The 11,191-nt window shown below is 38.3% G+C and overlaps 1 protein-coding gene across 1 annotated transcript; it reads right to left on the bottom strand.

The window, feature by feature from the left end:
- Nucleotides 1-383: 383 nt before the first annotated feature.
- On the bottom strand, nt 384-4,659 carry LOC144435161 (uncharacterized). Its single transcript, XM_078123732.1, has 3 exons — nt 4,494-4,659; nt 3,623-3,813; nt 384-407 (listed from the first exon to the last, which is right to left on the bottom strand). Exons 1-3 carry the CDS (start codon nt 4,657-4,659, stop codon nt 384-386), a joined length of 381 nt encoding a protein of 126 aa, XP_077979858.1.
- Between the last annotated feature and the right edge of the window lie 6,532 nt (nt 4,660-11,191).

Below are 11,191 nucleotides of genomic sequence, written 5' to 3'. Positions count from 1 at the left end.
ATAGTTTGGCCACACAACTCAGACCTGTAAAATATGTACTGTGTATAGGGATATAAAGTGTAGAGGGTTTTGTGGTGTGTCTGTGTCAGACATAAGCTGTTGACAGATCACCATCATCAATTTTAACCAAGTGTCAGGTAGTATTTGTCAGACACATAATGTTGTTCTATTCTACCATACCTCATAGTATATGTAGTTATTTGAAGTGGCAATTTGCATCAAATATGTGACCTCCACGAATAGGTTAACTGTCAGTATGAGTGTGTTTCAATGTAGTGATCTCTTGGTTCTATTAATAATGTATGGGGTAATGTTACTGTGCGGAATATATCTCCAGAGAGCTAACATACATTCAAGGTCAGTCCAGTGGATAGCACACATTGCTACAGTCCTTGTATAAATATACTCTGAAGAGAAAAATAGAGAAGTTCATTTGTTCTACAACTGGATTTGAGAACAATGCACATCTCCTCAAATTGTCAAAAGCTTAAAAACATTCTTTTCCGCTAATACAACCATTCGTTACATAATGGTTTTGAATTCGACTTGAAACAGTTTATATTTAACTGGTCAATACCAAATGTCTTGATATACAAAAGATTGCCACCTTATTTACATGTCAAGCACGGGTCAATACCAAATGTCTTGATAAACAAGAGAATGCCATCTTATTTACATGTCATATTAATTTAAGCACTAGTCAATACCAAATGTTTTGATATACAAAAGATTGCCATCTTATTTACATATCATATTCATTTTAGTAATCACCCTTTATTGTTTTCTCTTTATTATAGACCTTGAGGAGCATGGAGATGTTACTAATAAGGGAACTAGGTGAAAATGCATAAGCAACGGTCATAGACCTTGACAACAGTTCCAAAGTGTAGATGAACGACGAAGACGAGATGGAATAAACATTGAATTCTCTATTTTCTCTTGTTTAACCAATGTCTGTGTCACACACAAGCTAATCACATTGACGTCCATTCTGCTAACCGAATATCGGCTTATATATGTCATGCACACAATGTACATTGTGTATTGTTAGTATGCACACTACGAACTTTCGTGATAGATCTTAATAGTTGTTACAGATGGATATAATTTCTATATTTTCACCATTACAGTTGCTCTAAAATATGCCCATCAAACGAACACTATTGTTGCCTGGCCCTAGTGTTCCTCTTTGATTTGTCAACATTTTATGAAAAAAAATTGAGTTATTAGAACAGTTTTGCTTGTCATAAATAAAATGTATATGTCGTCCTTGTTACAACCATATATGTAACACATTGCTATTTTTATTTACAATGATATACACATTGCTATTTGTATATTCACAAAGACACAATTACGAAATTTGAAGCTACAACATTGCACTTTTTGACTTTCTGCGATAATATCTATATTCGTCTGAAAGTTTAACATTTTGAATAAAAGATTAGGGAGAGCCTTCCCCGACAAAGAGATTTTTATATGATAACAATCTAAAATCGGATAAAAAACTTAAAGATATTGAGAGAGGGCTTCCCACAACGAAGCGTTTCTATCTAATATTATCGACAATATCAGCTAAATATCTAACATTTTGAATATCTTTTTGACTGACTACTCAGATGAGGGAGGGCTTTTCCCGACCGACAAAGCGTTTTTATTCGACAGTATCGTCTAAAAATCGAACCCTTTGAATGACTTACACAGATTTGAGGTTGAGGTCTGGCCTTCCACGACAAAGAGTTTTTATCCGATAGTATCATCTAAAAATCTAATATTGTTAAAAACTTAGACTACACAGAAGATAGAGGGTATTTCCCGACAAGATTTTCTGTAACCATCGTAAATATTTGACCTTTATCGATAATCCGGTCATGAACTTTTGTGCAATGTCGCGCTTGCATGAGTTCAGCATTCCCGTTAATTTCTTTTATCTCACAGGTTGCAGTATAGAGAATGCAAGTATTCAATAAGTAATCAAAACAATGCTTCTGTTTTTACTTGTATCCTATACTTCCAGTCTACTTCTGTTTGTTATGTCGACAGCTTTTTTGTTAGTCTGTAAGGTACGCCGTGACGGCACGCCCTCACACATCGGCCAAACCCTCCTTGAGAGGAGGTCGGTAAGGGCAGAACGTCACGACGTATCTTACAGTCTACTTTTTTGTGTGTAACATTCATCAGGAAATCGTTTTTTCAAAATAACGTGAGTTCTATTCGTGGTCGTATGCATGTAGGTACAGTGATGCACTCAATATCTATTGGGATCGTGTCCGTAGAGTGACGCTGTCTGGTAAATGTAGACTATATGGCCGTAAATCATCACTTATATTGACACCAAATGTCCATTTTAAAAGATAAAAAAATGAACATGTGGAAAGGGGACTAACATTATTTTCTGAAGTCATTACTAGAGGGCGCTACACTAGGAGAAATGTTTTCTTGATTTCATTGAATTTCTTTGGGATTTTATCATACAGTCGTTGGTGGCGCTGTTTATAAGAAAAATAATTGCGATCATTTCATTTGAATTCATTTTTGTTTTCCACTTACTCTCGGCTATTCAGCTCACCACTGATGGATCGCTTGTTGGCCGGGGTAGACTGGTGGTGGATAGTCTTAGTAACCGAGACTGTATAATTAGTTTTTATACCTATATTTGATTCAATACAAATTCTGGAATGTTCAGAGTATCATATCGGATATGTAATAGGTATTCTCTGTTACATACACACATATGAATGTCAGTATGATCTTCTCGAACAAGAATGTGCATGAGTCATAAATGACATATTCTTATTAATAATACGTCTGGACATATTGTTCGTAACAGGGGACATATACTCATGAATGCTTGCACTCCCACACATAAATATCCCGAACAAGAATATGTATGAGTTATACAAACATATTCTTATTCATAATACTATTCCAGCGTATTCAGGCTTCCATATTGGGTTTGCCTAAATATTCTTTGCAAAATACTTTAGGGAATATGAGAATGAATATGTATGTCACTTTACCCAACATATTCACTTTAAAATACTACGCATATGCAATATTCCGAAATATTCCGTAATATTCACACTGGCATACGTAAGCATACAGAGATATAAGAATATTTCAGCATACTTCTGGCATACATAAAGTATTGCTGACATATGCTTGTTCGCATAGTACTGAATATGCAGCATTTGGTGCAGTGGTATCTGCTGTGCATCATTGGAGTTAGTAAAGATAATCCATGATAAAGGCACAAGATCAACTGAAGCTAGTGATAAAAAAGGATGCAATCATTTAGAAAAAGGTGTAACACTATGCACTGTGTCCATCAAGCAGTGGTTACAGGTACTTATTGTATGTATTCTGCTCCCAACAAATAGACGTTTACATCAAAACATATTGTTTACACTTCGGTCAAAAATAAGTGCGCAAGATATTTTTGTAGTTTTGATGTAAACGTCTATTTGTTGGGTGCAGAATAACGACACTGAAAGGTTGCTAGTGTTTGAGTTTAAATCGTCCACATAAACAGACACAGTCACACCATTCCTATAGCACTACTGAACCTTATCAGTTAAGTTCTGCTAAAAAGGCAAGGTTAAAGCAAATCCAACACACTTACACTTAACTCCAGTGGAACGTTTCCCTTCTTCGGTCTCCGCCTCTCATAATCTTGCCTTTGATTTTCTTTCTCTTGGTTTTGTTTCACCAGCTGCATTACTGCCTCTTTCATTGTGTCTTGTCCAGATTGCATTTTTGTCACACTATCAAAGAGAGCATTAATACTTTCTTGCATCTCCCTTCGATCTGTTTCTAAGATAAAATGTGACAGTATAATGTTACTTATTAGAGGGTTGAGGTTAGACTTTGACATTGCAATGCTACACTGGGGCAACTCTATGTTTGCCGATAAAATCATAATTGAAAAAAATTACACTTTTTAAATGCACGACTTTCTATACAGCATGAAGGTATAATACCTAAATGTATACAGTAATACTTATCAAAACTGAGCCTAAGTGTTTGAAAACGTGATTTCACACATTTATCTTTTGTTTCTTTAAATGTGTATTATTTCTCCTGGCAGCCAGACTGAAGTCTCACATGAGATCTGTTTCCAGATTACAATAGATGTTATCCATAACAGTGTTAATCAAGAATTAACGCAGATTAAAGGACAAAAAAAACAGTTTACACTAAACAAAAGGATTAGATGCCTTATTGTCTATGTCAGTAGAGGTCGCGACAATTTCCTTCTACACTACAGACAAATCGTCTCATGATCGTTTTATCAAAACACACTATAACAATATGTGTTATAACAAATGTTTACCGGCTTGTAACTTTGCGTGGGAAAAACAAACTGGCCAAGTCACACGAAATTAATGAAAAAATCGCACTGCAGCATATGCTACTGTACTTATACGTTTTATATGCTTGAAATTCACTGACACAGTCAGTTATATCTGATTATATTTATAAATTCCACTCACCCTCGGTTATTGATGTTCGCCTTTCGTCGGAGTTTTGGGCGCTGTATGGCGTCATGGAAAATAGAGCGGGCCGACAGCCTCTTTCAGCAGGCCTGTTACTTTCTGCATTCCGGGTTCCGTAAAAGGAAGTACCACTCTGGCTGGGACGAAGAGGAGTCTGAAACATCGTATCGACGTTATTTGAACGTGTACTTGAATTACTAAGGGAGTGTACAGTTTTAACTTCCAGGGGGGGGGGGCGGAGGATTTTCAGGGGGGGGCCACCAATTTTTCTCAAGAAAAATTAGGGGGGGCTAAACAAAAATTTCACTATTTGTTAGGGGGGGCCACAAAAAAACAACCTAAACCTGAATGTCAGGATGGACAAGTGCCAGATATGTATATAAAATAAAATATAGGCAAAACCCAACACTTGACTGTGCACAATGTCCTACAGAAGTAGCATTTAACATGGATTGATGATAAAACAGTGCACAAACCTATTAAATCACAATATTTGTATTCAGTGAAACAAAAATTGACCGGCGACTCTGCCACTTCTCAAGGTAACTTTCCCATGAAATTGTGTAGGACTTGTTTCATCACAATCACTGTCTGAGATATCAGCCGTGCTTGAAGTTTCAGAGTTATCAGTAAAACAATCATCACTGTCTATAACACCTATTATAGCATTTTCACTTTCAGAGTCACTACTATTTGTATCACTGATGTCTGTAGTTGTAGTTTGAAGTTCATTTGCAGTCACTTTTCTTGACCTAAATTCAGGTGTTCCAAGTATGTGCGTTGATATTATGTCTACTTTTTCTCCTTTTAATTTTCTATATTTTGGCAATTTATGCTTGTCTAGATATTTATCTAGCTCTTTTACGTTCAGTTTTTCTAGAGTTCCACTTATGAATAACTGCAACCAGTCATAGTCATTATAATTCTTGTTTTCTCTTTTCTTCTGTACCTCTAACCGATGTCTGGATCTAATGTTTTTCATCCTCTCCAAATTTCTCAAATGTTCAATGTAGTTTTTAACACTGTTCACACTGACAATATATTTCTCAGCAAAACGAGAAATAGCAACTTCATCATTTAATTGTTTTGAAACATAGAGCTTTTTTAAGTTAGCACCTGGTTGTGGTAGTCATCAACAGTTCGATTTGTGTTTGGTGTTTCAAACACATCCATATAATGACCTGGGTTGTGCATATCTGGCATAGGATGTGGTATTCTGTTCATAGATGGCGATACCCAATCTGTAGTGGAACAGTAACTGCACTTTGAGCCATTTTGTATACATGAATCCCTAATAAATTCCATATAGAGCTCACCAATATTGTAATGGGTTTCAATAAATTTTCATTCTATCACCATGGTAGGGTTCAAGTATTATATGATAGCTTTTGTGAGTTTGAATTAAACACAAAATTATTCACAGGTGCTGGGTGAGGAATGTATTCATAACAAGCCATGCATTCATAAAAATATTATTCAACCCTTTGAAGTGATACATGTACTGCCCCCCTCAGCGCATCAGTTTACTAAAGTCTCTTGAAATATAGTCCAGAAGTGTTTTATATTTTGCGTAGAGATAATATGAATACTATAATATAGGAAGGGTCTTAATATGTATTTCAATCTTAAATAACATGTTTTCCATTTGCACTGCAATTAAAAATGTTTCTAAAATGTATAATTTATGAAGTGTTTAAATTAATAATAAATGATTGTGTGACCAACCACTGCAAATTAATCCTAAAATTTGAATATGTTCACATGGAAAAAAGTTTCCTCATGGTGCAATTTTGCACTATTTTTTCCAAACCTGTGATAAATAAGTAATATATATATATACTTGTTCATTTATTTGCTAATTTATTTATGTCAGTGATGGGCTAAAAATCCAAGAAAAAGTGTAGCCAGACCAGTAGTCTATTGTCACCCCTCAGTTGTAAGTAGACATCCTGTCAGCCAATTTAACTAATAATAGTCTTTATTTGTGATTTTATGAGTGTCCATGATTCAACAACTTTGTGCACTGGTTCAATTCTGAAGTAAGTATAAATATGGAATAAGTTAATACATGTAGCAACTGCTGGCAAAGCTATGTGTTGCTGTATCTGTGTTTCATCTGTGCGTATTTTTGTTAGTGGTTTCAGGGGGGGCCATGAAATAAAAACAAGAAGTCTTAGGGGGGGCCAGATAATTTATACCAGTTTTTGTAGGGGGGGGGGCCACCAATAAAAATCCCTTGCTTCATTAGAAATCCTCCGGCCTCCCCCTGGAAATTAAAAATGTACACTCCCTAATACTATTACTAGCGCCACGACTACCAGTACCGAAAGTATTGCTACTGCTAGAACTACCACTACTACTTGTTGACATGTCTTCGGGGGGAGTTCCGTCAATGATGGAAGAAATGACATCGTTCATATGTAAAGGTCTTCGAGAGTTTCGTGACATAACGACAAATTCTGGCAAAAACCTTCGGAGACTATACAAATCTTGCACCAGCTGATTTGAGTGCTTGATTTGACTAGATTTGACTGTACTACTACCGCATGCGCAATGAGATTATGCAAATTTTAAACTCTGACCTTAACACTTTTTAACCAATAACAGAGACGCATTGCAACGTTTCACAGCAACTTAGCTGCGCATCGACACTGCGCATGCTGAACACACACGAATATTTATTAATGTCAGCGTTTCTCACTTTTTGTACTTTGGTACATACCAACGCAAGATTTAGCGAGGCCGATCTATCGTGACTGTAAACGTACTTCTGCTTCAAGGCCACAGAGGAAAATGCCAAAGCACTCGAAAATACGAAAGCACAGACAGAAATTATGTGGTCATTGCGATCGAACCCTGGGTAAATCGGCGTATTATGAGCACCGGAAATTATTCTTTGACCCATACGGTTACTGGACTCGTGAGGGAAACGACGAATTGGATGAAGATTTAGTACCTTATGACTACAAAGAAATACAAGATGAGATCAATTCAACTGCCGAATTACATGAAGAAAATGCCTTTGCGCAAACCAGTACCATTACCCCCAGTGCCGAAACACATCAAAGCAACGAAACTGACAATAAATTAACAAGGTAGGTTGAGTTTGATCGTGCGTGCAATGTTTTATTCCCTTGGGGGATTGTTGTCATCTTATAGTGTCTGTAATTTCATAGACGCATTCACCTAGTTTATGTGTTTTGTCAAGTTGTGCTGCTAAACATATACGGTATAGGTAAAACAAATTGTAGTCGTTGAGTTCATACTGTTGTCACATTAAAAAATTATGAAAATTTGAAAAAAGATACACCAGTGTCACTATTGTCAACCTAGTCTTGTTCCTGACGACCGTGTCTCTTTACAGTAGGCTATCTTCACGCGTGTCTTTCCTTTGGAACAGGTGGGCAACTTCCAGAATTTCAAAGTGTCAAGCCTCAAGGGGTAGACAGACAAAAGACATACTGTACAAATAGTGCAAGTGTCTACTTTTCCTTTGTGCAGACTGTCAAAATACCTTTCTATATTGTTTAGATATGTTCAAGGCATAACTGTAATAGGTTTGTGTTCAGAGTCTGTAGTGTAAACAACGTGTATTGAAGTTCTGAAGGACGCACGTCGGGCGAAGCAGGCTTGTTATGTCACTAAGAAATTGTTCCGGTTGCGGAGAACCAATTCAAGGGCACAAAGGGCTCAGTGGACGTTTTTGTGTTGCCAGAATGGCGGATGGTGAAAGTAAAACAACGGACACGGAACCGGAGAGTACGGCCAGTGAAGACAGCACTGCTTCTACTGCTAACACGGAGGGTAAGGAACTGAAACATCGTAACTGTAAGTCAAGAACTACTGCTAAGCCTGGCGTGCAGACGCAGATTGATGCTATAACAGATCAACTGAACTTTTTAACAAATCAATTGGGATCATCCCGTGCACGCAACTCGCAGAAAGAACATTCAGCGAAAACGGGTTACAACCTTGGTGACCTTAGGAGAGAAAGCCGTATTGAAAGGTCAATGAACACTTTATTGTACGGGCAGTCCAAAGGGGAAGTATCGTCGCCGGCATCGTCAACATTGACAGATTCGGACTCAAGTTTTTCGCATACAACGACAAGCTCTAAGAAGAAACGTGCATCATTTCAGCCAAAGAACAAGGCGCGAAACGAACATAGTAGCAAGATGTTCAGGAGAAGCGGGAAAAACAAGTCACATGATGTCGACGGACGCGGACAGTTGTTATCGAAAGGTAAGACTATTCGTAGTGGAGCGCTTCGTCGTTCTACAGATAGAGTGAATGTGTATATTCCGTGGCCGCATGAGTTCGTTCGAGATCCCACGCCAGGGAAAGCGGACGATTTAAAATATGAAGATCTCTCCATACCCCAGTTTGTGGTGGGGGAGTTAGAAATTATTCAGTCATCGCTTCGTAGTGTGGATACTCTTTCACGGCTGAGACATTTGCAGGACATAATGACTGATGCATTGCTGTATCCATGGGAACGAGTGCGTAAATTTCATTCAGTTGTATTGCAATGCCTCGAGCAGAACCAGCTGCAGTGGGGTGACAATTTCGAACATTTGCACGCAAAGTTTGTGCGTAATCCACCCACTCTAAACTCTTCACACGCATCGTCCACAAAGGGTGAACGTCGTACAAGGTATTGCGCAGCTTTTCAGTCAAATAGCTGTCAGCACAATAGAGATCATGTTATTGACGGGCAGCTAGAGAAACATGTCTGCGGACCGTGTCTACGTTTACGTCGTCAAGAAAAGAGACATGCGGCCGCGGACTGTCCTTTCAAAGATAAACAATACAGAGAACAACATGTGAAGGTCAATTCAAATAAAGACTGACAATGTACTAGCTCTGTGAACACTGATTTATGTAATTCAGTTGACAATTGTGTTTTTCAGAACAGTACTGATTACAAGGTTTTCGAATGCGATTCACGTTTTCATTTGGCTATGCCTACGGACACTGATAGCAGTAATTTAATGGACAATTTTTCTTTTGAAGACAGTACTGATTGCACGGTTTTTGAATGTGATTCTAGTTCTCATTTTGCTTTGCCTATGAACACTGATAGCATTAATTTAGCAGTCACTGATTCTTCTGAAATCAGTACGGATAGCAGGGTTTTTGAATATGATGCAAGTTTTCAATTTTCAACATTTAATGTGGATTGTACTGCCCACAGTTTTCCAGATTCCACTGTAGAATCTTGTCTTAAGACAACAGATGATTGTAATTTTGATCAAAATTTTGTGAAGTCATCTTCATTTAGCAGTTTGTACAGTAGTGTTTGCTCATCCATGCAGGAATCTCATGATAGTGTAGGCTTCATGATGAGTTGTGACTTTCCAGTTTCGAATGACTTAGTTAGTCACAACTGCCACTTTTCGGATTGTAATCAGTATGAAATTGATAGGCTTCATTTTAGGGATTCTTTATTTGATTTGCATAGTAGTAGTGACATTTCTCTGCGTAGGAATATTGCAGGTACACCTGGTACACCTTTTCTGCAGCCTGCGTTGCCTAATAGCGGCTGTGGCACTTCTGCATGTGCCCTTGGCGGTACATATGAGGTTTTTTATTATCCTGCACTTGAACATAATTTTTCTCATTCGCAATTACAGGTGAATTTTGCAGTGATGCCGTCCTGGGTCGACCCTCCCTTGGAGTTGTGGCCGCCTCGGTCTACTTTGTCAGTTGATTGGTTGGTTAACCTTCACACTCAAGTTTTTTCTTCAGGACAACCGAATTACTGTGGTGCGCGTGTTCCCGTTCAAAGTAGTCTGGTCATTTCAGAGTGGCGATCTCTTCTTCAGAATTATTCGGAGAAGATGGTGCTTGAATTTTTGGAATTTGGTTGGCCTGTCAACTATTTGTGTGCCCCATTGCCAGTGACTACAGCTCGCAATCATGTTTCTGCGCTGCGATATTCTGATCACGTTGATAGGTTTATTTGCAAAGAGGTGTCCCTTGGGGCTACAGTAGGACCTTTGGTTTCTAATCCGCTGTCTGTACCCATTGCACTTTCTCCTCTTTCCTCAGTCCCGAAAAAGGGTTCGGCGGATCGCAGAGTAGTCATGGATCTTAGTTTCCCTCATGGCACATCAGTCAATGATGGCATTCCTAATGATTCCTTTTTAGGTCAATCTTTTCATCTGTCTTATCCAAATATAGATGCATTATCTCGGCTTATTAATACCCTAGGTAAGGGTTGTTTACTTTTCAAGTTTGATTTACGGCGTGCTTACAGGCAGCTTCCCGTGGATCCCCATGACTTCCACTTGTTAGCTTACACTTGGAGGGATTCTTTGTTTGTTGATACACGTTTGCCTTTTGGCTTGCGTTCTGCAGCATTGGCTTGTCAACGCACAACCAATGCGATTGTTTTTATCTTTCAGGAGCAGGGTTATCATGCAGTTAATTTCCTGGATGACTTCTGTGGTGTGGTTAGCACCGATCGTGCACATTTAGCTTTTGCAGCCTTTCGCAATCTTTTGTTGCAGCTGGGGGTAGAGGAAGCAATTGACAAAGCAGTCTTTCCCACCACTTCACTCACCTTTATTGGTATAGCAGTGGATACAGTTTCAATGACTTTGCAGGTCACTAAGGATAGACTAGACGAAATTGAAATGCTTCTTGCGGGTTGGTTGAGGAAAAAGAAATGTACTAAGAGAGAGTTACAGGTT

This window comes from Glandiceps talaboti, chromosome 1 (assembly GCF_964340395.1).
Source record: "Glandiceps talaboti chromosome 1, keGlaTala1.1, whole genome shotgun sequence".
Classification (NCBI taxonomy): Eukaryota; Metazoa; Hemichordata; class Enteropneusta; family Spengelidae; genus Glandiceps; species Glandiceps talaboti.
This window is presented reverse-complemented; position numbering and strand designations above follow the sequence as displayed.

Excerpts from the sequence above, each read along its gene's own strand:
- LOC144435161 (XM_078123732.1), bottom strand. The coding sequence starts at position 4,659 with ATGTTTCAGACTCCTCTTCGTCCCAGCCAGAGTGGTACTTCCTTTTAC. Across the intron at positions 3,814-4,493 it reads GCGAACATCAATAACCGAGG|AAACAGATCGAAGGGAGATG; the intron begins GTGAGTGGAATT and ends ATTTTATCTTAG. Across the intron at positions 408-3,622 it reads ACGTTCCACTGGAGTTAAGT|AGTATATTTATACAAGGACT; the intron begins GTAAGTGTGTTG and ends TTTTCTCTTCAG.